This window comes from Oncorhynchus mykiss, chromosome 29, assembly GCF_057628025.1.
Source record: "Oncorhynchus mykiss isolate SJ-2025 chromosome 29, ASM5762802v1, whole genome shotgun sequence".
Lineage (NCBI taxonomy): Eukaryota > Metazoa > Chordata > Actinopteri > Salmoniformes > Salmonidae > Oncorhynchus > Oncorhynchus mykiss.
Genome location: NC_143050.1, coordinates 19283599 through 19311395, shown reverse-complemented (window position 1 = coordinate 19311395; position 27797 = coordinate 19283599). Strand labels below are relative to the sequence as shown.

At 44.9% G+C, this 27797-nt stretch overlaps 1 protein-coding gene across 4 annotated transcripts in view; it reads left to right on the top strand.

Annotated features, from left to right (window-relative positions):
- LOC110509938 (gamma-aminobutyric acid receptor subunit alpha-3) overlaps positions 1–22565 on the top strand; it is a 143396-nt gene extending 120831 nt beyond the window's left edge. For 2 of the 4 annotated variants that reach the window (XM_090226749.1, XM_036967509.2), the window contains exons 7-10: positions 1080–1223; positions 4895–5047; positions 11710–11915; positions 20745–22565. In XM_090226749.1, coding sequence (XP_090082875.1) covers positions 1080–1223; positions 4895–5047; positions 11710–11915; positions 20745–21056 — 815 coding nt within the window. In that variant the 3' untranslated portion in view covers positions 21057–22565. Of the gene's footprint in view, positions 1–1079; positions 1224–4894; positions 5048–11709; positions 11916–20714 lie in introns of all 4 variants that reach the window. The other 2 variants (XM_036967508.2, XM_036967506.2) reach the window with 1 other exon arrangement.
- Positions 22566–27797: the final 5232 nt, after the last annotated feature.

Below are 27797 nucleotides of genomic sequence, written 5' to 3'. Positions count from 1 at the left end.
TACCTAAAGTACAACATTTAGATGCAGTTTTGCTCATTCAAATATTCTATAGTTTTTTTTATCATGGGATCAGTAATATGCCCGCCCCAATCATGTTTTTTTGTTCTGGATTTTAGTGAGCAGCAATATTTATGCGTGCTGCATTATCCTTACAACTGGTTATGGAGACTTGTATCCTCGACTTTATGCAGACATGAAATTCAATATGTACGTTCTGCGCCGATTCAGAGACAATGGACATCCAGAGAGAATTGACATCCTCACTCTCCTACTTTCAGAGCATAAGTGTAGTGAATGATTTCAAAGCCTTGGATAGTGGGCCCAATCTGTACTGTGCAATGAAAGTGTTTGACATAGTTGACCTTCTCTGCTGAGCAGAGCTGAGAGTCTGACCACACCGAGTAGATGGAGACATAGAACACACACGATGACAGAATAATGCCCTTCATTACCAATTACAGTTGTTGTAGATGAAGAAGCATTCAAGTAGATGCATGAACTATTTTTATTAATGATCTCCCATGAGTATAAAACAATCATTTCTCTGTGGCTATCAACATTTAATTAGCAAACCTCAGGCAGATGTGTGAATGATGATGTTATTGGTGCTCAGCTGGGTGTTTTCACCATCCTCCATCTGCTCTTCTACTGCAGTGTGTGTGTGTGTGTGTGTGTGTGTGTGTGTGTGTGTGTGTGTGTGTGTGTGTGTGTGACTGTGTCTTTAAATGCTTTTTAAGCTCCTTTCCCTAAGATTGACCTTGTGGATTTTAAGCCCCACTTTTGACATCATTCCTTGTGCTGATGTACCTTCAGTTCAAGGTGCATATAAACTAATCAAAACACATGGCTTTTATTAAACTCTCATTCAAATATACTTCATTGATATGCATTTATTCAGATCGATGCCCCACCCCCCCCTTCTTATTACCATTGATTTGCCATCATCAGAATCAGCCAATTGTAGCACTGCTGCATTATTTACTCTACATGGAAACTGACATGTACTACTCTCATTTTTTGTCACTTCCTCTACCGGTGTCTGTCTATCCATTCTCTCTCTCTCTCTCTCTCTCTCTCAGATGCGTATACAAACAATGAGGTTGTCTATCTCTGGACCAAAGGAGATGAGGGCTCTGTAGTCGTAGCAGATGATGGGTCAAGGCTAAACCAGTATGACCTACTGGGCCACGTTATTGGGAAAGAATCTATGATTTCCAGCACAGGTAGCCCATACAACATGCCTGCCACTTTCAAATGAACATGCAGTTCCAGCACAGGTTCTATTATACCATATGATCAAGTCATTAACACTGAGATAACATCAGAACAAAGTTGTTCACTAATGGAACATCTGCTTTAAATTTCTCACGATAACCACTCTTTTCAGCTCCTGGCTTGCAGACAATTTGGATTAATTCATTTCATTTCTCTCGCATATACTTACAGATTCTATTTGTGTCTTTTTGTAAAGTTATTTATCTGAGCTGTTCTGCAAGTGGCTGCCTCATCGATTTGTCTCTGCTAGTATTATTGGGGTCAGTGCGGTCTCACCATTGAAAGGAAGACTTGCTGAGTTTGGGGAAAGGAGGTAAACACTGATCACTGAATGCAGGGACTTTCTTATAGGCTGGTGGAGAAATACTGACAAACTTTCCTGTTATCCAACACTACATCTGTGAACAAAATGGAATATGTGTAAATGCAGGGTAGATGAAGAAGAAGATTCATCTTTGTGGCCTCTCCCATTTACATGTTATTTGATGGAAGAACACACAGGCACTCTGATTTCAGATTGAAACACACATTGATCTGCCCAGTTTCAGCAAGTATTTTTTTAAATGGTAGCCAAGAGTAAAACTATTCAACTTGTTCAGTAGTAAGATAATTATTCAGCAGTAGTAGAAAGATAAGGAGCCTTGGAGCAGAAGGGAGAACTCCACTTTTCCTTTGATTGAGCTCTGGTCTGAAAGCCATTTGAATTGGCACTGAATTATAGGACACTCTGTCAGCCAGCACTGTTGATCAACCATTCATTTGATCTTCAATTCTGATTGCTATAGCTGCTGCGAAATCCCTTTATCTACAACACCCACAATACTGAGTTTTTGTTCTCTCGCTTTCCTCTTGGGAGAGTGTCAACCTGTTTTTGCCAGGCAGAGACAGCTATTCAAATTAGGGAAGCTTTTTAAGTGTCTTGCTCTCAAAGAGACAGGTCTCTGTGAGATAAAGATGGTGTCTAACCTCTATTTATTCACTGTGATGCACTAGGGCACTTTGTCTCACTTCTCTCAATGTCTCAGTCTGGTTGCATGGTTGCAGTGATAGAGGCAGGCATGGTGAGGCAGATAGGGACTGAGGAGGGTTGTCCTATAGAGTAAGGGACACCTGAGGTGTGGTAGAACCGTCCTTTGTGTATATTCACTGTAACACCACATGGACTCCTCATACTGACTCACATCACTGACTCACATCACTGACTCACATCACTAGTCTCAACAACTCAACGTGAGATATATCTCAATGAATCTTGTACCACAGAGCGTTCTCAGTATCTGCTGTACGTACTGGACATACAGGATTGAGGATAGGGAATATCTGTCATCTTAGCACTGTTTAATTTTCCTGTCTTCCCATGTCAACAAACATAGTGGTATATGTGTCACCTTTACTCAGCACATAAGAGTGCGTCTGTCATCCAGGAAATAGATTCTCAGCACATTGGGGGCTATGGATCATGTGGTGCAGGGTATGTTTTTAAAACACAGTTAATCATACTGTATCATATATTTATTTTCCTGAACCCACACAGTGAGGTGTGCTGTTCTCAGCCTCTCACACATACCAGCACTTGTTTGTCAGCGTATTACTGATGCCACTGCAGCCAGCTCTCCTCTCCCCCTAACCCTAACCCTTCCGGTCAATAGATCTAATCCAGACCAACAGTGGAGGGAAAACCAATCTCTCCCTTTCACAACCAGACACTGTGATAAACAAGCCATCAGTTAACCTCCACTCTCACAAACAGATATTCTGCTTCCCACAGGATCCCAGTGCTGTGCTAGCATACATGTGGCTGTATTAACACGATCCCAGTGCTGTGCTAGCATACATGTGGCTGTATTAACACGATCCCAATGCTGTGCTAGCATACATGTGGCTGTACTAACACGATCCCAATGCTGTGCTAGCATACATGTGGCTGTATTAACACGATCCCAGTGCTGTGCTAGCATACATGTGGCTGTACTAACACGATCCCAATGCTGTGCTAGCATACATGTGGCTGTACTAACACGATCCCAATGCTGTGCTAGCATACATGTGGCTGTATTAACACGATCCCAGTGCTGTGCTAGCATACATGTGGCTGTACTAACACGATCCCAATGCTGTGCTAGCATACATGTGGCTGTATTAACACGATCCCAATGCTGTGCTAGCATACATGTGGCTGTACTAACACGATCCCAATGCTGTGCTAGCATACATGTGGCTGTATTAACACGATCCCAGTGCTGTGCTAGCATACATGCGGCTGTACTAACTCGATCCCAATGCTGTGCTAGCATACATGTGGCTGTACTAACACGATCCCAATGCTGTGCTAGCATACATGTGGCTGTATTAACACGATCCCAGTGCTGTGCTAGCATACATGTGGCTGTACTAACACGATCCCAATGCTGTGCTAGCATACATGTGGCTGTACTAACACGATCCCAATGCTGTGCTAGCATACATGTGGCTGTATTAACACGATCCCAGTGCTGTGCTAGCATACATGTGGCTGTACTAACACGATCCCAATGCTGTGCTAGCATACATGTGGCTGTATTAACACGATCCCAATGCTGTGCTAGCATACATGTGGCTGTACTAACACGATCCCAATGCTGTGCTAGCATACATGTGGCTGTATTAACACGATCCCAGTGCTGTGCTAGCATACATGTGGCTGTACTAACACGATCCCAATGCTGTGCTAGCATACATGTGGCTGTACTAACACGATCCCAATGCTGTGCTAGCATACATGTGGCTGTATTAACACGATCCCAGTGCTGTGCTAGCATACATGTGGCTGTACTAACACGATCCCAATGCTGTGCTAGCATACATGTGGCTGTATTAACACGATCCCAGTGCTGTGCTAGCATACATGTGGCTGTATTAACACGATCCCAATGCTGTGCTAGCATACATGTGGCTGTATTAACACGATCCCAGTGCTGTGCTAGCATACATGTGGCTGTATTAACACGATCCCAGTGCTGTGCTAGCATACATGTGGCTGTATTAACATAATCCCAGTGCTGTGCTAGCATACATGTGGCTGTATTAACACGATCCCAATGCTGTGCTAGCATACATGTGGCTGTATTAACACGATCCCAGTGCTGTGCTAGCATACATGTGGCTGTATTAACACGATCCCAGTGCTGTGCTAGCATACATGTGGCTGTATTAACACGATCCCAGTGCTGTGCTAGCATACATGTGGCTGTATTAACACGATCCCAGTGCTGTGCTAGCATACATGTGGCTGTATTAACACGATCCCAGTGCTGTGCTAGCATACATGTGGCTGTATTAACACGATACCAGTGCTGTGCTAGCATACATGTGGCTGTATTAACAGGATCCCAGTGCTGTGCTAGCATACATGTGGCTGTATTAACACGATCCCAGTGCTGTGCTAGCATACATGTGGCTGTATTAACAGGATCCCAGTGCTGTGCTAGCATACATGCATGTTGTATTAACTTTCATAAATATAGTTCTGAATATTTCAGCAGAGTCCTTGTGTTTGTCTGGACTGAACATGAGCTGTATTAATAATTAATGTCCTCTGCATCTCTCTCGTTCTCTGTCTCTCCCCCCCCCCCCTCCTCAGGAGAATATGTAGTGATGACAACGTATTTCCATTTGAAAAGGAAAATTGGCTATTTTGTGATTCAAACCTACCTTCCGTGCATCATGACTGTCATCCTGTCTCAGGTCTCCTTCTGGCTAAACAGAGAGTCGGTTCCCGCCCGCACTGTATTCGGTGAGCGTCTTCCCTTATCTCCTTAACCCCGAAATGCACTTAATGAGTGATTGAACCATTCCGACAATTTGGAGTGTGGCAACAATGGAGCTGTTGTTTAAATTATGAAGCTACATCAAACCAAGTGTGCAGCAGCGGCAGCTTACGCATTTGTGGAGCAGCTTTTGTTCACATCATCAGATGCATTCAGTAAATTGGCGTGCCAGGGGAGGGTAGAAAAAGTTCATCTTTCCGAAGTTGTGGTTCACACAGTGAAGTGTAAAAAGCAGCTTGGTGCCCATGTTGGCTTTGCTAGGCCCTGGACAGTGATGAATTTGGGTTTTAAACTGTGCTTGGATCACAGGATTGACCTGTAATTAACTTGGCCACCATAAAACCACCTAATTAATTACAGATTAACGCAAGCAAACTTGGAAAGGAATTAAGTAGGAGAAAGTGAGGCCGTTCACCCTGGGACAGAGTGATAAAAGTTTTGCAGTGACATCTCTCTCGGCGGGGTATTGAACGTGCTTTGCAGAAAGTTTAAGCCGGCCAAGTTGTAAGAGATTATTGCTTATTGATCTCTTGCTAACTTTGGCAAGGTGTCTGGCTTTGTCAACACTTTTTTGGGGGGCAGACGTATCAGATGCAATGCACAGCTGATCCTGTCAGCATAGCTATGGAGACTTAGAAAGGGTGAGATCCTGCTTCCTCTGTGATGGGTCAGAATGAAAGATGAGCTCTGACAATTTGAGTTGGTAGACTAGAAAGCAACGGCAGCCCATTCAGGCTTAGGGGAAATGATAGTAACAGACAAGTTGTGCTCAGTCCTCCAAAAGCAATGTCAAGGTAAATAATGAAAACAGTCAAACCTCAAGTTGGAGAAAGCATTTCCTAATCTAGGACTAAAACTTTAATTTAAACGACAGCTGAAGGCCAAGAAACTTCAAGAAAGGGACGTATTGTATGGTCTCCTGACACATATAGCATTATTGTAGGCTGGCAGTAAAACACTTTGCTTTCAAATTACTCAGAAGATCTGGTATAGATATTTAGTCTGATAGTGTTGTTACAGTTCAGACTAGCTGGCGCATGTGAGTCACTAACACCTAGAAATGTGTCTGTGTTCAAATCATAGAGCTTGGACATTTGATCATTTCACCACAGGTGATGTGGTGCATGACACTAGCACTTCATACAGAGACTAACAGTTCTGGAAACATGACTTGGGGAAATCGGAGTAATTGAAAAACATTGATCTCACTACCTAGTGCCTCTCATGTAAAGAAGTCAACCAGCATATGTTTATTTTAACCAGTTTACCCCACACTATTCCCCCTCCTCTCTCCTCGGTCATGGACAGCCACGGCTTCGCCTCTCAGCCTGCCATGAGGAGAGTGTCATGGCAACCCAAAGTGCCTCCCCCAGCAGAGAGAGCAAACCTCTGTTTGGCGGTTAATTCGTGTTTCAGAACAGAGCAGGGCAGGGCAGGGCATGCTGCGGAGCACAGTGGAGAAATGCACTTGCTAGCCACCTTGATTTGTTTGGATTTGCTTTGTACATAAGGTGCAACAAAAGAAGAAGAGTATTTCACATTCTTACAGCCATGCAGAAATGATCTGGTATTTTTCTCTGGCACAATCCCCTTGGCCACATACATTTTCTTCATGATCTATGTCCCCTCTTCCTGTCATGAAGGAGGGGACCTCATCCCACCTCTATGACCATCTCCCTTGTAAAACAAAGGCCTTTCACTGCCAAGAAAAGTCACAGTAAGAAGCTGTTGTTCATGAAAGGGTTGACAGAATGTATTTCTTCATGTGTTCTAATGGAGGTTCAGTTGAAACAAGGCCAAGGCCATTGGGAAACGTTCAGCAAACACTGCAGTATGTGACTTCTGCTGCGATGTTAAGCTTATGCACTGAAGAAGTGTTTGTTGGGTACACAGAATGAACAAACTCTCACTTGTAATGGAGGTGCACGAAGGCACAAGATTGTTTAAGAGACGGGTGTGGAATTGCCGAAAATGAGAATGGCCTCAGGGAAGAGGACTGATGAAGCGTCCAGGTAAACAGGTGTCCTTGTAGGAGAGATGTTTGTTCTGCAGCATATTTAAGCTGCAGGCCTACAGGTCCTGGTAGGAGAGATGTTTGTTCTGCAGCATAGTTAAGCTGCAGGCCTACAGGTCCTGGTAGGAGAGATGTTTGTTCTGCAGCATAGTTAAGCTGCAGGCCTACAGGTCCTGGTTGGTCAGGAGCTGGAAGGTCGTTTCAGATTCAGACTACCCTCCCTGACTGGACAGTCACTTCAACTGCTATTCACAACCAGCCCCTGACTGGACAGTTACTTCAACTGCTATTCACAACAAGCCCCTGACTGGACAGTCACTTCAACTGCTATTCACAACCAGCCCCTGCCAACCTCCTGCTCTCTGAGCCATCCACAGGGCTTTAAAACTGTCTAAATATTTTAGGAGAAACTGCTCACTTGTCTCGTATAAAGAGCATGAAAGTTGATATTTCATTAATCATTTGTTCCCTGGCGGGTTGCCAGGTTGGAGTATCTGGCTGGCTTGACCTGATATTTTGTGTGGATAATCCCTATATCATTTTCTCATTCACCAAGTGTAATTTGTGATTTATTGTTTGAGCAGACGTATTACACTGTGGACACAATACAATACAATCTCCATTGACATTCTGCCTAATTTGATATTGATATTTTTTAATTGCCTGATATTCTTTAATATGGGGAGATTGCAACTCCTCTGTTGTTAACATTTGCCAGTTGTCAATATTTTCAACAACTTCAGAACTGATAAAAGACTAACATTAAATTATGCTACAGCTTTGAAGATTACACAATAAAGTATATGCAAACTGACGAACATAATAATGTATATATAGTTATACACTATATTACAAAGGTATGTGGACATCCATTCAAATTATTGGATTCGGCTATTTCAGCCACACCCGTTGCTGACAAGCATTGGCTGGAGTGGTGTAAAGCTCGCCGTCACAAGAAGTGAAGTGGAGAAGTGGAAATGCGTTCTCTGGAGTGATGAATTACGCTTCACCATCTAGCAGTCCGACGGACGAATCTGGGTTTGGCGGATGCCAGGAGAACGCTACTTGCTCCAATGCATAGTGCCAACTGTAAAGTTTGGTGGCCTGGGGCTGTTTTTTGTGGTTCGGGCTGGGCCCCTTAGTGCCAGTGAAGGGAACGCTAGAGCATACAATTACATTCTAGATGATACTGTGCTTCCAAATTTGTGGCAACAGTTTGGGGAAGGCCCTTAATTGTTTCAGCATGACGAAGCCCCGGTGCACAAAGCGAGGTCCATACAGAAATTGTTTGTCAAGATCGGTGTGGAAGAACTTGACTGGGCTGCACAGAGCCCTGACCTCAACCCCATCGAACACTTTTGGGTTGAACTGGAACACCGACTGCGAGCCAGGCCTAATCGCCAAGCATCAGTGCCCGATCTCACTAATTCCCTTGTGGCTATAAAAGTCCCTGCAGCAATGTTCCAATGTCTAGTGGAAAGCCTTCCCAGAAGAGTGAAGGCTTTTATAGCAGCAAACGGGGACCAATTCCATGATTTTGGAATGAGATGTTTGACGAGTAGGTATCCACATACTTTTGGTCATGTAGTGTATATTCTGCATAAATCAACAGTAAGACCACAAGCCCCACAGGTTCACATTGAGTTTACCTCTTCATCTGCACAAGCCCCACAGGTTCACATTGAGTTTACCTCTTCAGCTGCACGAGCCCCACAGGTTCACATTGAGTACCTCTTCAGGTGCACGAGCCCCACAGGTTCACATTGAGTACCTCTTCAGCTGCACAAACCCCACAGGTTCACATTGAGTACCTCTTCAGCTGCACAAACCCCACAGGTTCACATTGAGTTTACCACTTCAGCTGCACAAGCCCCACAGGTTCACATTGAGTTTACCTCTTCAGCTGCACAAACCCCACAGGTTCACATTGAGTAACTCTTCAGCTGCACAAGCCCCACAGGTTCACATTGAGTTAACCTCTTCAGCTGCACAAGCCCCACAGGTTCACATTGAGTACCTCTTCAGCTGCACAAGCCTCACAGGTTCACATTGAGTTTACCTCTTCAGCTGCACAAGCCCCACAGGTTCACATTGAGTTTACCTCTTCAGCTGCATAAACCCCACAGGTTCACATTGAGTACCTCTTCAGCTGCACAAGCCCCACAGGTTCACATTGAGTACCTCTTCAGCTGCACAAGCCCCACAGGTTCACATTGAGTTTACCTCTTCAGCTGCACAAGCCCCACAGGTTCTCATTGAGTACCTCTTCAGCTGCACAAGCCCCACAGGTTCTCATTGAGTACCTCTTCAGCTGCACAAGCCCCACAGGTTCACATTGTGTTTACCTCTTCAGCTGCACAAGCCCCACAGGTTCACATTGAGTACCTCTTCAGCTGCACAAGCCCCACAGGTTCACATTGAGTACCTCTTCAGCTGCACAAGCCCCACATGTTCACATTGAGTACCTCTTCAGCTGCACAAGCCCCACAGGTTCACATTGAGTTTACCTCTTCAGCTGCACAAGCCCCACAGGTTCACATTGAGTACCTCTTCAGCTGCACAAGCCCCACAGGTTCACATTGAGTACCTCTTCAGCTGCACAAGCCCCACAGGTTCACATTGAGTACCTCTTCAGCTGCACAAGCCCCACAGGTTCACATTGAGTACCTCTTCAGCTGCACAAGCCCCACAGGTTCACATTGAGTACCTCTTCAGCTGCACAAGCCCCACAGGTTCTCATTGAGTTTACCTCTTCAGCTGCACAAGCCCCACAGGTTCACATTGAGTACCTCTTCAGCTGCACAAGCCCCACAGGTTCACATTGAGTACCTCTTCAGCTGCACAAGCCCCACAGGTTCACATTGAGTACCTCTTCAGTTGCACAAGCCCCACAGGTTCACATTGAGTTAACCTCTTCAGCTGCACAAGCCCCACAGGTTCACATTGAGTACCTCTTCAGCTGCACAAGCCCCACAGGTTCACATTGAGTTTACCTCTTCAGCTGCACAAGCCCCACAGGTTCACATTGAGTACTTCAGCTGCACAAGTCCATTTTTGAAGCCTATATTTATTTTATTTTAACAGATGAGGCAGGTGGGAACAGGCGAAGTGGAATGATTGCTTATATCTGCTTTGATGGACACCCATTCTCTGCTCTCCTATCATTTCATTCTTTAAATTGGCTGAGACGTAGAACACAATGGCCGGCGCATGGGCACAATGACTTTGAAAACATGCACATTTCACACAGCAATTGATTTATCCTCTCAAATCTCTTTCTGCGTTGTGATTCAAATCAACATTGGGCCTTTTACACCTAATAAGAGTATTGCACATCCACATTTGGAATGCCCATGTGCTATGTCTTCTAGCTACTGGTCTAGATGGCCAAATCTGTTTCTGTTTCAACATTTTGATTGCCTGTGTAATGACATCCATACTGGCAGTGGAATTTTCCTCAAAATGCTCAAGTGTCAAACAATGCCAGGAAAGTTAAATGAAACCTCATGTGGATATGATGGCTGTGTCACACTGTCAAACATGATGGGGGTAGTCAATGCAGACTCCATCACAATGGATGTAGTCAATGGAGGAGGTATTTCCAATCACTTCATTTCTAGAGCCCCCAGGTAGGCCTCTACCTCATCTACAATCATGGACATTGTGTAGTAGTTGGCATCCCATTCAAGCTGCAGGTCACAGCGAGCGACCCTCACATTTCCATGAGGTGATCAGCCAGCAGGGTTTACATATCAAGTGCAGCACCACTCTGTCAGGCTGCTGTGACTGTTCTAAAGCAGCCCCTTCTCTCTCCCATCCACCCATGGCTCCTCGTCCCCCTATGAAGTGGTTGTTCCACGTTTCTCCAGACAGATGGCAGGGGACTGCCTAGCCGCCTGCACTGTATCAATACGGGGATTACAGTGTATCATCAGACAAGCTCAGTGGAGCTCTTCTATGGGGCGCCTCCAATCTGCGGTTCTGTGAAACTCATGGAGTCAGTGTAGTAGAGGGCTGGCGCTGGCGCCAGGGTTGGAGAGGTTAGATTGGAGCTGTGTCTTTATCACTAATTCTCCTAACTGAATCATTTGTTTATATCACAATTGGGTTTTTATGTCCTCACCGTGGCCATATGTCACAGCACACTGTGACAGCATGTACTGAATGTTCAAGGATGGCACTTTGTTCTTTACATGAAACACAGTTACAGATGTAGTATCTTAATTTGATCACCCTGTTGCAGGACAACTTTCCTACAATTTGGGGAAATGTAAAACGTGCAGTGTATTTGAGGTTTAAAAGGCTTCTGAAGTTTGTCATCTCCACTTTATAATTGCAGACATGATTTTCCCTTACAAAAAATGTATCAACCGCTACAAAAATGTTTATTAATTATAATCCGCATAATTCACATTTCCTGATGCTGCAGGATTGTTTTCCTGCTGTAGGAGACTGGCTCAAGTTAAGATCCTAGACCTGTATGTGTACTGTAGTTCAACCCAGTTGGGTCTGTGTGTAATGTACATATGTGTGTGTTTGTGTGTGTGTTTGTCAGTTCATACACTCTCTAATACACCCTATCATTCCCTTTGCCTCTCTTCTTTTTGTCCCCAGGAGTCACCACAGTTCTAACCATGACAACCCTGAGTATCAGTGCCAGGAACTCCCTGCCTAAGGTGGCTTATGCCACAGCTATGGACTGGTTCATGGCAGTATGCTATGCCTTTGTCTTCTCTGCCCTGATAGAGTTTGCCACAGTCAACTACTTTACCAAGCGCAGTTGGGCGTGGGATGGCAAGAAAGAGGCCCAGGAGATGAGGGTGAGTACTGTAGCTACCGGGCCTGGCTCCATTACGTTGAAACACATAGTACACCTACAATATATGGGGCGGCAGGGTAGCCTAGTGGTTAGAGCGTTGGACTAGTAACCGGAAGGTTGTTCAAAACCCCTGAGCTGACAAGGTACAAATATGTTGTTCTGCCCCTTAACAGGCAGTTAACCCACTGTTCCTAGGACGTCATTGAAAATAAGAATTTGTTCTTAACTGACTTGCCTAGTTAAATAAAGGTTCAAATAAAAAAATGGAGATTCTTCAAACACATAGAAACAGTACACCTACAATATATGGAGGTAGTTTCAATACTTCAAACACATAGAAACAGTACACCTACAATATATGGAGGTAGTTTCAATACTTCAAACACATAGAAACAGTACACCTACAATATATGGAGGTAGTTTCAATACTTCAAACACATAGAAACAATCAATTACAATATATGGAGGTAGTACTTCAATCACATAGAAACCTACAATATATGGAGGTAGTTTTCAGTACCTAAAATGTTTAAACAGTATAATGTGGATCCCCTAAAAGCCTTGTTCCCTCTTTGTGTGCTTTGCTGGTGTTGTGGAGAAGTACAGTAGCTAATCACAGATGTCTCCATATTCTCCATATTCATCTGCTAGATGGTGTGTCTGAAATGAGGCTGTCTCTCCCTCTCTCTAGAGTCAAGTGGCTTTTTGCTTATTCTAGATTATTTGCTCTCTATCTATCCTCCCCTGATAACCTCCTGAAAAATGAGCGTCTTCGGAGCTAATGGCTCAGAGATGCGGCGAGGGAAGCCGAGCAGAGCTCTCATATTGTATTGTAGTGGGAATGAGGAATGATGGTACCTGGGAAACACTGATAGAAAGTCCCATCCCGGCCTCCTGAAGAAGGCACCCCTGGGTAATCTGTAAAGAGACGCTTTATTTATTCATTAACAGCCCAACAGAGGAGGATCTCTGGGCCTGAACACAACAGAGTGAGTGGCAGGGGGTGGGGAAGGACAAAACCCAGAGCAGGTATCCTGAGCACAGAAACAACGGTGTATGTCACACACATACAAATTAAAACAGTGTATCTCACACACAGAGACACACACAGCACATAAACACAGTGTACATCCCACACAGAGAGACAAGGTAGAGGGAGACAGTGAGAGACAGTGATAATTAAGGCATGGGGTTATATGAAGAGCTCATTAAACATTGTGATTTTGACATTCAGGGGCTGTAAAAATGCTTGTAGGCCTTTTAATGCTAGAAAAGTTTGGGGAAGTTTGGATGCAATCAGGGGGTGTGTATCATGCGAGCAGATGTGATGATATTAAAAATAAGTGGAGAACTCCTGGGAAGTTTTGAAAGTGTAATATCTGAGACTCGATTTAGAAGTCTTCTCTTTGGTCTTTTAAGTGTGCTTCTGTCAGCCCAAGTCAACATGTAGAAATATCTCAGGAGTATGAAGGACTCGCAAACATCAGTCAAGCACTCCCATTATTCCTTAAGTTATTTGCAAGTTGACTTGTTTGCCGTCTGGATGATTGGCATCATGGCATATTGCTGACATGAAACCTTCCTGTAGTCACTCGGGACAGATGATTCTGCAAATTAAAAAGCAGTAAGTGGAAACGTGTTTGTCTTTGAAGTTTTGTCTTGTTGGCAGCAGCAGCAGGATGTCTGTCCTGTGTTCTATGAGTTGTGTTGAGCAGGCAGTTTGTGGTGATGGATACATGAGGGTAGGGGTCACTCGGAGAGCGATAGCATGTCCATCACCATCCCTCAGCTTCAGGAGAGCTGAGGGATTAAAGCCTGCACACTTTATCCTCGTTTAAAGGCTTCACAGAGGATGACGTGGGTATGAAGTCAGAGTGCAATCAAAAGGTCGTTCCCCAGAGATGGTGGAAGGACGCTTGGCTGAGTGTCCTGTTGGGGATGGCATTCCTGGTCATCAGATGCTATGGCCGCAGCCTCCTCTCCTGAGAAGGTCAAATCAAAATCAAATCAAATGTATTTATATAGCCTTTCGTACATCAGCTGATATCTCAAAGTGCTGTACAGAAACCCAGCCTAAAACCCCAAACAGCAAGCAATGCAGGTGTAGAACCACGGTGGCTAGGAAAAACTCCCTAGAAAGGCCAAAACCTAGGAAGAAACCTAGAGAGGAACCAGGCTATGTGGGGTGGCCAGTCCTCTTCTGGCTGTGCCGGGTGGAGATTATAACAGAAATGGCCAAGATGTTAAAATGTTCATAAATGACCAGCATGGTCAAATAATATTAAGGCAGAACAGTTGAAACTGGAGCAGCAGCACGGTCAGGTGGACTGGGGACAGCAAGGAGTCATCATGTCAGGTAGTCCTGGGGCATGGTCCTAGGGCTCAGGTCCTCCGAGAGAGAGAAAGAAAGAGAGAAAGAGAGAATTAGAGAGAGCACACTTAAATTCACACAGGACACCGAATAGGACAGGAGAAGTACTCCAGATATAACAAACTGACCCTAGCCCCCCGACACATAAACTACTGCAGCATAAATACTGGAGGCTGAGACAGGAGGGGTCAGGAGACACTGTGGCCCCATCCGAGGACACCCCGGACAGGGCCAATGTCAGATGGTGACCTCATTGAGAGGCTGTCTCAGTTGATGCTGGGAGTGGACAGCCAGAGGAGGGTCGATGTTAGGTAATTTAGCTCAGTGGCTGTGGAGCTTCTCTGACTCTCACTGGTGCCCTTCTTTGTCAGACGTGTCCTGTTAGACATGCCAGCCCTGTTATCCTGGGCAGCAGCAGTAGCAGCAACTCTCATACAACCTAATGAGGTTTCTCTCTCCTCTCCTCTCCACTAGAGACCCAGGGCGTTACTCAGGGATTCAGGCACAGACGTATTGGTCGGTCAGCTTTCTGTGATTATTGACTAATAAGAAATTATTGAATTAGAAACATACACTGAGTATACCAAACAATAGGAACACCTTCCTAATATTGAGTTGCATTCATCATGCGTGGACTCTACAAGGTGTCGAAAGCATTCCACAGGGATGCTGGCCCATGTTGACTACAATGTGTTCAAGTTGGCAGGATGTCCTTTGGGTGGTGGACCATTCTTGATACACACGGGAAGCTATTGAGTGTGAAAAACACAGAAGCATTGCAGTTCTTGACTCAAACCGGTGCGCCTGGCACCTACAGTACTACCATACCCCGATCAAAGGCACTTCAATCTTGTGTCTTGACCATTCACCCTCTAAATGGCGCACATACACAATGAGAAGGGGGAGAAGGTATGAGAGGAGGGAGAAGGTGTGAGAGGAGGGAGAAGGTGTGAGAAAATGGAAGGAGAAGATGTGAGAGGTGGGAGAAGGGGGAGAAGGTGTGAGACTGGGGAGAAGGTTTGAGAGGGTGAGAAGGTATGAGAGGAGGGAGAATGTGTGAGACTGGGGAGAAGGTGTGAGAGGGGGGAGAAGGTGTGAGAGGAGGGAGAATGTGTGAGACTGGGGAGAAGGTGTGAGAGGGGGGAGAAGGTGTGAGAGGGGGGATAAGTTGTGAGAGGAGGGAGAAGATGAGGAAGAGGAAAGAGAGAGCGGGAGAAGGACATTAGTGCAAAGAGAGGCAGCATTTACCTTGATTAGGGATTTTAGAGCATGTTTAATTCATGCTGGCTGACAGACAGTCTGTAACACTCTGCAGTAGTAATGAGGCTGGGCTGCAGTCAGGTCTACGTAGAGCCCAGCCACCTCTACAGCTGGCAGCGTTCCCAGCAAGCCAGGACACCTGCACGGAAACACACACAAACACACACATTTCCCCTAACCATGTCTGTGCACAATCCTAGTATAGCTCCAAAAATATCAGTGTGCGCACATACACACACACACACACACACACACACACACACACACACACACACACACACACACACACACACACACACACACACACACACACTCATAGCCCCAAGATGTGCTGACACACGGATGGACGGACACATGTGCGCACACAGTACAGGATATATACCGTTACTCTTAGCCACAAGACATCCCAACATAGAAACACAGAACCAGAGAGAGGCTGTAAGATTCTCTGTGATCCCTGTGTAAACTCACAGCAAGACACTCAGCCTTGTGCTTAAAATACACACTCTGATACACAGGCAATATCTCCCAACACTCCCCATTCAGGGCCAAGGAGTGCACACACACACGCACACAAAAGAGATGATCGTGGACTACAGGAAACAAAGGAGCTGAGCACGCTACAACGAAGGGCTGTAGTGGAGAGGGTCGATAGCTTAAAGTTCCTCAGTGTCCACATCACTAAGGAATAATCATGGACCACACTCCCCAACACAGCTGTGAAAAGGGCACGACAATGCCTGTTTCCCCTCAGGAGGCCTCAAAAAGCATCTTGACTGGCTGCATCACCACTTGGTATGGCAACTGCTTGGTATCCATCAGCAAGGCGTTACAGAGGGTAGTGTCTACGGCCCAGTACACCACTATGGCCGAGCTCCCTGCCACCCAGGAACTCTATACCAGGCAGTGTAATTGGAAGACCCTAAAAATTGTCAGACTCAAGCCATCCAATTCATAGACTGTTCTCTCGGCTACCGCACGGCAAGTTGTACCGATGCAGCAAGTCTGGGAACCAACAGGACCCTGAACAGCTTCTACCCCCAAGCCATACAACTACATAGTTAACCAAATAGCTACCTGGACTATTTGCATTGACCCTCCCTTTGCACCAGCTCTTTTGACTCATCACATACGCTGCTGCTACTGCTTATTATCTATCCTGTTGCCAAGTCACTTTACTCCTACCTATATGTACATATTTACCTCAATTACCTCGTACCCCTGCACATCGACTCTATACTGGTACCCCGTGTATATAGCCAAGTTATCATTTACTCGTGTTATAATTGTGTATTTATTCCTTGTATTATCATTTTTCTATTTTTCTCTCTGCATTTTTTGGGAAGGGCTGTAAGTAAGAATTTCACTGTTAGTCTACACCTGTTGTTTACGAAGCATGAGACAAATACAATTTGATTTGATTTGACACTCACACACGCTAAGCAGTCTTCATGCCCCAAGATTGCTGAAAGCATTCATATAATCACACAAAGTTGGTCTGCCCTCAAGAAATGTTTGTGTGCTGTTGTGTCATGCTATGTTTGAATAACATTACTTTCCAAACAAAGCCCTGTGCTATGGTTACCTCTGCATGTATCTCAGACTACATAACTTAGAATGATATTATGGAGCCCCTCTACACTAGCTGATTGGCAGATACAGTATGTACTAGCAGGGTGTATGTCAGGTTGGTAGGCTGAGAGCAGACCTGATTCTGGGGATAAATTAGCTTAGGGAGCTGTGGTAAGGGTCATGAGACGCTTGTTAATAGTTATCCCTCACTTATGCTGATCTAAGCTGTGGCTATGATATAAGGAGCCCGGGGTGTTGTTGGATCAGGAGGAATCGATACCCTGTGAAAGCCTCAGGGCGTCCAGGGGGCAGCAGCCGACACTGCTGAGAGCCTCTCCACTGATATTGTCATGAGATAGGGCAGAGCCCCGGTCAAGCCCATCAGATAGAGCCCCGGCCCAGCCCATCAGACAGAGCCCCGGCCCAGCCCATCAGACAGAGCCCCGGCCCAGCCCATCAGATAGAGCCCCGGCCCAGCCCAGCAGATAGAGCCCCGGCCCAGCCCAGCAGATAGAGCCCCGGCCCTGGCCCAGCTCAGCAGATAGAGTCCCGGCCCAGCTCAGCAGATAGAGCCCCGGCCCAGCTCATCAGATAGAGCCTCGGCCAAGCCAATCAGATAAAACCCCGGCCCAGCCCATCAGATAGAACCCCGACCCAGCCCAGCAGAAAGAACCCTGGCCCAGCCCATCAGATAGAGCCTCGGCCAAGCCCATCAGATAAAACCCCAGCCCAGCCCATCAGATAGACCCCGGCCCAGCCCAGCAGATAGAGCCCTGGCCCAGCCCATCAGATAGAGCCCTGGCCCAGCCCAGCAGATAAAACCCCGGCCCAGCCCATCAGATAGAGCCCCGGCCCAGCCCAGCAGATAAAACCCCGGCCCAGCCCATCAGATAGAGCAATGGCCCAGCCCATCAGATAGAGCCCTGGCCCAGCCCATCAGATAGAGCCCTGGCCCAGCCCATCAGATAGAGCCCCGGCCCAGCCCATCAGATAGAGCCCTGGCCCAGCCCATCAGACAGAGCCCCGGCCCAGCCCAGCAGATAGAGTCCCGGCCCAGCTCAGCAGATAGAGCCCCGGCCCAGCCCAGCAGATAGAGCCCCGGTCCAGCTCAGCAGATAGAGCCCCAGCCCAGCTCATCAGATAGAGCCTCGGCCAAGCCAATCAGATAAAACCCCGTTCCAGCCCATCAGATAGAACCCCGGCCCAGCCCAGCAGAAAGAGCCCTGGCCCAGCCCATCAGATAGAGCCTCGGCCAAGCCCATCAGATAAAACCCCGGCCCAGCCCATCAGATAGAACCCCGGGCCCAGCCCAGCAGATAGAGCCCTGGCCCAGCCCATCATATAAAACCCCGGCCAAGCCCATCAGATAGAGCCCTGGCCCAGCCCATCAGATAGAGCCCCGGCCCAGCCCATCAGATAGAGCCCTGGCCCAGCCCATCAGATAGAGCCCCAGCCCAGCCCATCAGACAGATCCCCGGCCAAGCCCATCAGACAGAGCCCCGGCCCAGCCCATCAGACAGAGCCCCGGCCCAGCCCAGCAGATAGAGCCCCGGCCCAGCTCAGCAGATAGAGCCCCGGCCCAGCCCAGCAGATAGAGCCCCGGCCCAGCTCAGCAGATAGAGCCCCGGCCCAGCTCATCAGATAGAGCCTCGGCCAAGCCCATCAGATAAAACCCCGGCCAAGCCCATCAGATAGAGCCCTGGCCCAGCCCATCAGATAAAACCCCGGCCAAGCCCATCAGATAGAGCCCTGGCCCAGCCCATCAGATAGAGCCCCGGCCCAGCCCAGCAGATAAAACCCCGGCCCAGCCCATCAGATAGAGCAATGGCCCAGCCCATCAGATAGAGCCCTTGCCCAGCCCATCAGATAGAGCCCCGGCCCAGCCCATCAGATAGAGCCCTGGCCCAGCCCATCAGATAGAGCCCTGGCCCAGCCCATCAGATAGAGCCCTGACCCAGCCCAGCCGAGCCATCATCACAGATAGACAGACAGCATACTCCTTCTCTGTTTAACACCACTACTGCTACTTTATTCTGAATCCCCTCTGGGTGGAAGGTTTCCCTGGTAGATTGTTGTTTTGGAATGGATGGTTAAGTTGCTGCTGGTGTCCTTTGTGCATTCTGTAGCCTACTATCCATCCATTCAACTCGTACATCTGAGGTGAAATGCAATCCATTACCCGCTGTGTTAGCCCCCCTGACTGGCCTGCTTATCCAATTGGATCGGCCCGTTCTCCTTGATACTGTGGTTTAAGATAAAAATCAATCATAGTGCCCTGGTTGTTCTATCCCACTTGCCCTTCTTATACGTTGAGCCACACCTTTATGTGCCAGCCAGGTTGGTGCTGATCATTAGTTGATGCAAGCCTGGCAATACTAATGTAATACAGTAATTGGATTAATCAGCTGTAGGTGCATTTTTGACAATTGAAAAAGTATCAGCTGAGGATTCCTTAAGGCATGATTTTGAGACCTAAAACTGTCTCCAACCCATCTGTTGAATATCCCCTTCCCTTCATTCAGTCCCCCTCTCTTAATCTAATCTAATAATCTGGCCTATATTCAGTACAGTCCCAGTACTATATTCAGTACAGTCCCAGTCCTATATTCATTATAGTCCCAGTCCTATATTCAGTACAGCCTCAGTCCTGTATTCAGTACAGTCCCAATCCTATATTCAGTACTTTCCCAGTTCTATATTCAGTACAGTTCCTGTTTTATATTCAGTACATCCTCAGTCCCGTATTCAGTACAGTCCCAGTCCTATATTCAGTGCTGCCCCAGTCCTGCATTCAGTACAGTCCCAGTCCTATATTCAGTACAGCCCAGTCCTATATTCAGTACCACTAGTCCTATATTCAGTAAAGCCCCAGTCCTATATTCAGTACAGTCCCAGTCCTGTATTCAGTACAGTCCCAGTCCTATATTCAGTACCACTAGTCCTATATTCAGTACAGTCCCAGTCCTATATTCAGTACCACTAGTCCTATATTCAGTACAGACCAGTCCTCAGAGTGCAGGTTGTCAGACCTGTTTACAGGTGCTCTGCTACTCATCCTGCTCTGCTCTCATCCTACCATTAACTCTCCAGTGCCACCAGCCCTACCCACTCCTCTGCTCTGCTCTGCTCCATTTCTCTCGGTGGTACGGAAAATAACAAGCTTCTCGGAAATTAAACCATGATATTGCCCATGGACTTAATTTTAGCTCATAAACTTTTGACCTGTGTGCTCTGTAACAAGTCTCTTGCATGCCAGGCCCTGGGGTGGCCCTATTCTCACTGTGAACTATGATGTATGTATATTTTGTTGAGGAGGCTCATGTGATTTGCCACTTATTGGAGCGTAAATGCGTAATGTTCTATGACCCTGGCCTTTTGTCCAGGCTGGGAGGGCTACAGCCCCAATCCATACACTGAGTTCTTTCAGCTTGGTTCTGAACCCAATGGTGCAGAATAGGGATGTCATACTGTTCCCATCATGCATCTTGAGCATCATTGCACCCCAAGTCAAAACAGTCCCTGTTTTGTCATTTTGAGAAGAAGGCCTTTGTTAAGTTGATTCAGCCCTGATTTTCTTTGTTTCTCTTCTCTTTACAGAGAAGAGAATCTGCCTCTCTTTCCAAAAAGGCCAATAACACATTCAACATTGTTGGAACTACATACACCCTCAACGAGGCAAAGGACCCAGGTTTAACCACCGTCTCCAGGAGTGCCACTACAGCTACACACCACCAACACCACCACCACCACCACCACAGCCACAAGGTTCCTAAAATGGATGACAATTACGTGGAAGCCATAAAGTCCTACAACCGTGTCAGCAGAGTGGACAAGATCTCACGCATCATCTTCCCTGTGCTGTTCTTCATCTTCAACCTGGTCTATTGGGCCACGTACATCAACAGCAAGCCGCCTCCCAAGTCCACCACCCACAATTAAACTCACCACGACTGAATATTAGGCTGAGATTGCAAGAGGCCGAGAGATCCACGACATGTTATTGTATCGTTGTTTTGGACTTCATTTTGATATTTGCAAGTCTCAATAGGTCGCAGACAAACATTCTCGTAGATTTGTATGTACATAGTTGAAATATAAATGTAAATTTGTTGTTACCTGCTTATTAGTTTGTTTGAAAGAATAGCCGGATGGTGTTTTCTTTTCTCTTGACATGATAAAGAGGAGCATGTGTTTGAATCCTTCATGGTAGCTCATTACAGAGGATCGGGTCCTGGTAAATCACTGTGTGTAAACACACACTCTCACACACACACACACTCACACCATTCACTCTGAATTGCGTCAGGATGCAGCAAGGAGAGCCATTGGCTGCTTGTCGCTATAGCGAGCTCTTATAGCCAGGGGCAGCATGTAGAGTTCCATAGGGACATCATTAATAATCCTCAGTGTCTGCCCTTCTGCTAGCACTGAATCTCAACAGACCCAACGCAATATCATTTGGAATTGCTTTTGTGTCCTATCGGGCCTGCCTGTGTATTTTCCAGTCCAGAGACTCCTATTGTTTTAACAGGCTGAGTATGTTTAAAGAGAAAGAAGCAGTGTGCCTTTTTGAATACCCACATCATCAAAATAAAGCTTTTCTCACACACAAACACATACATACAGTACATACACACACAAACACATACATACAGTACATACACACACACACACACACACACACAAACACATACATACATACAGTACATGCACACACACACACACACACATACATACAGAACATACACACACACAGATACATACATATAGTACATACACACACACAGATACATATGGGGACTATATGGTTTAGGTCTGTGTGGCGGCTCCCCCTTCTCTCCTTCCACCTACAGCCCACGGTCCCTAGGGGACATGGTCAGCGAGGTGAATTCTCCAAACACATATCATGCTTCAGGCCTATGTAAGGTAGAGGGGAAGCTGCAGAGAATAGTGAGTCACTACCACTGGATGAAATGTAATCATAATGTGACTGATGCAGCGTTATAAAATATTCTCTATGTACATTCTCATGTATTGCTTACAGGGGTCAGCCTCAGTGAGCCACATACAGTAGCTCATTGACCTGTCATGATATATTGTGAATTAGTTTTTTGTTTGCTGTTAAAGTGCTTTGAGATTCTATGAAAAGCACTATAGAAGTTTAATGAATTATTATTTTGATTTATAGCTTGCATAGTATTCTGACACATCATCAGCTCAGACTGACTTCTAATATAGCTAATATAGACAACATTTATATAGTAACACTTTCATCTGTTAATTTTGTCAACCATGTTCTATCTATAGTAAATATTCTGGACTTTAGTCGGTAGCCCTTTCCTGCAGTCAAATGACCTAGTGGCCTCATGGGTGTTATTAATATTTGTCATAATATCATAATTAATTAACATTATTTCAATAAACCTGATCCAGTGTTTCTAAGTCAAACAGTGTTGTTATATTTCAGTCTTCTGTAATGTATATAAAAAGTCATATTGGGATGCAAACTTAAAATTGAATATATTTCAACTCTATATCTGACATGGTACAGGTGTCCTCTTTTTGTTAAGCCCATAATCATGTGTGTGAGGTGTATACTCTTGTTTCAAAGTAGATGTGTTTAAGACTAACCAGAAACACTCTGTGTGACCCTGATTCAGCCCACTGCAGTACAAGGTTAACGGATGTTTTCTGATGAAAGCTTTGACCCTTGTGTTCATTTCTTCATGAGATTGTGATACACGTTTGAGGTCTGATTTAGAAAAGGCTACTTATTTTTGAATATGATCATTTCCTGTGTTGTCTCATTCCCATTCTATAGATTTTGGTTGAATTTTGTGTAACTTATGATTTGCATAACAAGGGTTGACTGTGGATAGGAAAACGCATGTTTTGTTCAACATACCACACTGCAGGCTACAAATCATTCGAAACGTTGTTCAACTGTTTTACACATCCACATACATAAAGCAGGGGTGAAGGAGAGGCAGATGTTATGCTAAAATATGTTGTGCTCAAGTCATACAGCTTGTGGGTGAAAGTAATGTTGTTGCGCTGGACTTTTCCCATGTGTTTCCAGAGTGTTCTGTGACTGTTACACAGATGACTTGCCCTGAACCCAACAGGCAGTATGTTCTCAACCATCTCTCAAAACAAGACTACGTTCAAAGGAGAAACGCCTTTCGATTGGATAGAATGTGTTAAAAACAAAAACCATGTACAATGTATCAAACATATGCATGACAGTCTGTACGTGTGGAAGTCTGCAACCTTCAGTAAGGATATTTATCATATTGAAATCTAAGGCTTAGTCTTGTCTCAGTGTTTCAGTTGCTCACTAAGATACTGTGTAGTATAAAGCTCTGTTGAAGCTGAGGATTTTCATTCTAGCAGGTTGATAACTACAGAAAGGACACCTAATCATCGTAAAACCATATATATATAAGGAATATATTTGTATATGAAGACGTACATAGTAAATATATTTATGCTAATTAACACATACAATATAAGACATATACATGTTATATATGATATAGCCTATACAGTGTCATAACAAATGTTGATGGGTAGAAACCAGTAGACAAACAAATAGACAAATTAATAAAATGTTTAAACTAAGGGCAAATACTCTAATTATTCCCTAAAATAATAGTATTAAGTTGTGAATTTCTGTAGATATTGTGAATACAACTGAAATAGAGAGTTTGTGGACTATAACTAAGGCAGGTTAGTACTTTTTGGTATTGATCAGCTCTGAAGCCCCTTCAATGCTATGATACATTGACATTGGTGATGCGTGGCTTCGCAGCAAGATCAGTACCTTGCGTGTACTTTTCATACCTAACTCTGAATGACCGGATGCCTTGTCTGCAATTGATGCTGCTGTACATACTGTACCCTGTCCTCCTGTGATTTAACTGCATGTCCCAAAGCACTGAGGGAGTGGAGACTGCCTCCACACAGAGAGCTCCCAGATGACTATGGACTCTGGCAGTAGGTCTCTGTATTGGCCGTGCTAGTCGTTGCAATCCCATGTTGAAGCATCTATCCCGTTACTCTCAATGACAGGACCCTGTATGTTAAAGAGCCCTTTCTCCTTTGTCTGCTCACTGCTCAGAAAATTGTAAATGACAGTTGGGATTTCAAGGACATTGTATGTAGACTTGTGTATTAAGTAACCATACAAAAGGGTGAGGGGGAAAAAGCCTTTAAACAGCAAAAAAATGAAAAAAATCTGCCCGAGTCATCTGGTGAGTTTTGACATGTGTCTCATTGAAACATAAATCTTGCGCCTCTTGGTGGTTACCTCTGTCATTTGGACTGTACTCTAGCGCATGCTATTCATTTTGTTAGTGGTGTTCGCACTGTGATTCAATGCAAAAAGAAGGACGGAACAAGGAAATCCCATATGGGACAAGGCACCGACTGCACAATCTGTGTTGGCATTCTTGATTGCACCAAGGAACAGTCACCTGACACTTGGAGTGTCTTTTTTGTGATGTACTGCATACAAATACAAGGACAGCAGATGGAGACTATAGATATTATACAGGAGTGTCCACACTTTTTTATTTAGTGGAGAAGGGAGCGGGTGATGTGAATCACCCCACAGCTGAAATATAGTCACAAGTCAATGATGATGAAATGTCTGCCTCAATATGTACCGTTTATGATTTGTTGCCTCAACCATTCAGTATATCTCCATTATTTCCAGATTATTTGTTGTGCCAAATGACCTTTTCGAAAAAGAGTAGAGAAATTATGTGCCCAAGGATATTTCATCGTTTCATGTTTTGCTCTCAGAGAGATTTGGTTTGGCATTAAAAATATCTGAAGGGCGTTAATTAAGACACAATTTGATAAAGCAGGCGAGTTGTGTGGGAGATTACATTTGCATAGCCAGACCCTGACCTGTTTAACATGCATCGAGGCGTTGATGATGGACATTCTCCATATTATGCGTCAACAGCTGACCCATTCGCATCAGTAAATGATTTAATGGCAGGGGTAAAACACTACTCGATAGTGTGTCATTTCAGATGCTCAGCCAAATTATTGCTTAGGATAGTCAAGTGACTCTACCATGGATCCTGCACAAGGATCTGTCAACTACAGTTTGGAACTGTGCACAAACAGTATGTTGTCAGACAAGACAAACAGAAGGTCAAAGTCATTCTCTGGTGGTTCACTTCCTGTTCAGTATTGAATTGTATAAGGAGGTGGACCATCTAGTCCATTATATTTAGAGCCAAATAACCTCTCTTTTTTTTCTTTGCACGCATTAGAGAAAAGAAGGATGTGTGGAAAATGTGCCATGAATATCTGAGGTTCTACTGTAGAATAGTTTTGACTATAAAGTGGCTAGGTTGCTTTTCCTTGCTATGATAAAAGATATGATCAATTATACATTAAGTATAAGAGTTTTATTCATAACCACAGTTTTTCTGACTGTACTAAGTTTGTATTGGTGTACTGCACTGTGAATGCTGCACTATCCCTGTGACCCCAAAGTTAATTAAGCCAAGCACATTTGACATCTTTCATCACAGTGACCTAGTTTCAGGAAACAGTGAGCTTGCATATTTAACCTGTGTGGAAACCTGCGGCTTCTTCTGAATCCTATGTGGCACTGTGCTCTGTCCTGCTGTATTAAAGGATGCAATGATCAAATACACAATTATTCAACTGATCAGTAGCCAGCATATCTGATGTGATTTGATCTTATTGTTGATATGAAGGCAGAGTGTCTGCGAGGGGGTTTATTTGACGACTCGCTGTGTTGCTGTTTTTTTTTAAAAAGACTACGGTGTAATGGTGACGTCAATCTGTCAGAGGTGGAGTTGTTTTTTTGTAGAACCCTGACTGAAAATGTTGATTTTTCTCTGTTGTGAAGGTTTGTTTGTGGGGCTAATGACAATACGGAAATTAAGTTTTTAACCTACCTTTGTCTAGGTTTTGCTGTTCTTTACGTTGAATAAAGACACAGTACTTTCATTTGCCGCTTGGTATTCAATTGTCAATGTGAAAGTGATTAAATAAACAATTGAATGCAGTAACCCCATTCTACTTTTTAGTTGCTGACATTAGTATTCAAAGTTGAATATGTACTTCATATAGGCATAACGCATTAGGTATGAGGTGTCTATGCTATGCTCAATATGGGCCCTTAACTGAGGGAGTCTCCATGTTTGCTGTTGGAAAGAAGTGATTGAGTGTCTAGACCGATGAAATATGTATTATTGCGATGTCCTATTCTTTTTGAGCCCAGTGCGTACACTGTCTTCAGAATGAGCAGCACTGAGTATCTGTGTGCTGGGTGTATGGACCTAATCCATCTTTAAAAAGGTGTGGACCTTCTGAATCCTCTTTGGCCATCACTCATCTCAAAGAAATCCAATCAAACAAGCAGTAGCACGGTCTGACTGTTTTTCAATCAATACCAACTGCAATACTTGGTCATTTTACATTAAGTAAAATTGTGTGATTTGCTTGAGCTCTTTAAAAGCATTTTTTGTGGTAGTTGAAGAAGTTGACTTAAATGAACCAGGTAATGCCCAGTCAGAAGTTTCATCATTAAAAGAGAAACATAAATGCTCATACATGAGTTCATGTTAGAACAAATACCCTATACGTGAACACTATTTATATTTCCTAACATAAATATGGTAATGCCGTGACATACTGTACTCCTTTTTATAAACTGGGTGGTTCGAGCCCTGAATGCTGATTGGCTGACAGCCGTGGTATATCAGACCGTATACCATGGGTATAACATAACAATTATTTTTACTGCTCTAATTACATTGGTAACCAGTTTATAATAACAATAAGTCAACTCGGGAGTTTGTGGTATATGGCCAATATACAATGGCTAAGGGCTGTATCCAGGCACTCCATGTTGGGTCGTGCTTAAGAACAGCCCTTAGTCATGGTATATTGGCCATATACCACACCCCCTCGTGCCTTATTGCTTAAATATTCTCCTCTTCAACAGCATGAGATGTTTCAGTATTTTGTTACAAAATAACATTTGAAGGTACTGTATATCCATATGTAGGGATTGAGAAAGCACCAGGTCCCTGAGTGTCCGTGTGTTCTCATGCGTGTCTCTATGGGCGCGTGTGTGTCTGTGTGCACTCTCTTCCTTCAGGCTGCTCATCCATTATGGGGACGTCTGGTCGTCTGCAGGCTGTGTCCTCTGTCCTCTGGGACTGTCGGTTACATCACTTTGTCACCAGTGGTCAACACACCAGGAATCTCACAGCTTCTCCTCTATTCTGCCTTGAGGAGGTCTGGGCTCTGTAGAAGGGTTCATATGGAGCCGTTTGTGACGGGTCAAACCTGGGGAGGATTTAGTCGGCTGACTTACTGTTCCAATAACTCTAAAGGTCAATGGGGGGTCGAGAGGTATAGGGCTTCTAGCTTTATTGACATCAGCCATGTTTTAAACTCCATCCACATCCCACTCTCTCTTTTCTCCCCTCCACCTTCTGAGATTTACAGACTAATTACAGCCCCGTGGGCAGGATCCCATATATAGGTCTGGTTTATTAGCCTGTGGCACAACATGAAGAAATACAGAAAAACAGCAAAGAAGGGACTGGGTCGGTGCTTTTTTTATTTATTATTGCCATCATGCTCTGTCTAGTTTACTGTGGGGGTGCATGGAAGAACAAT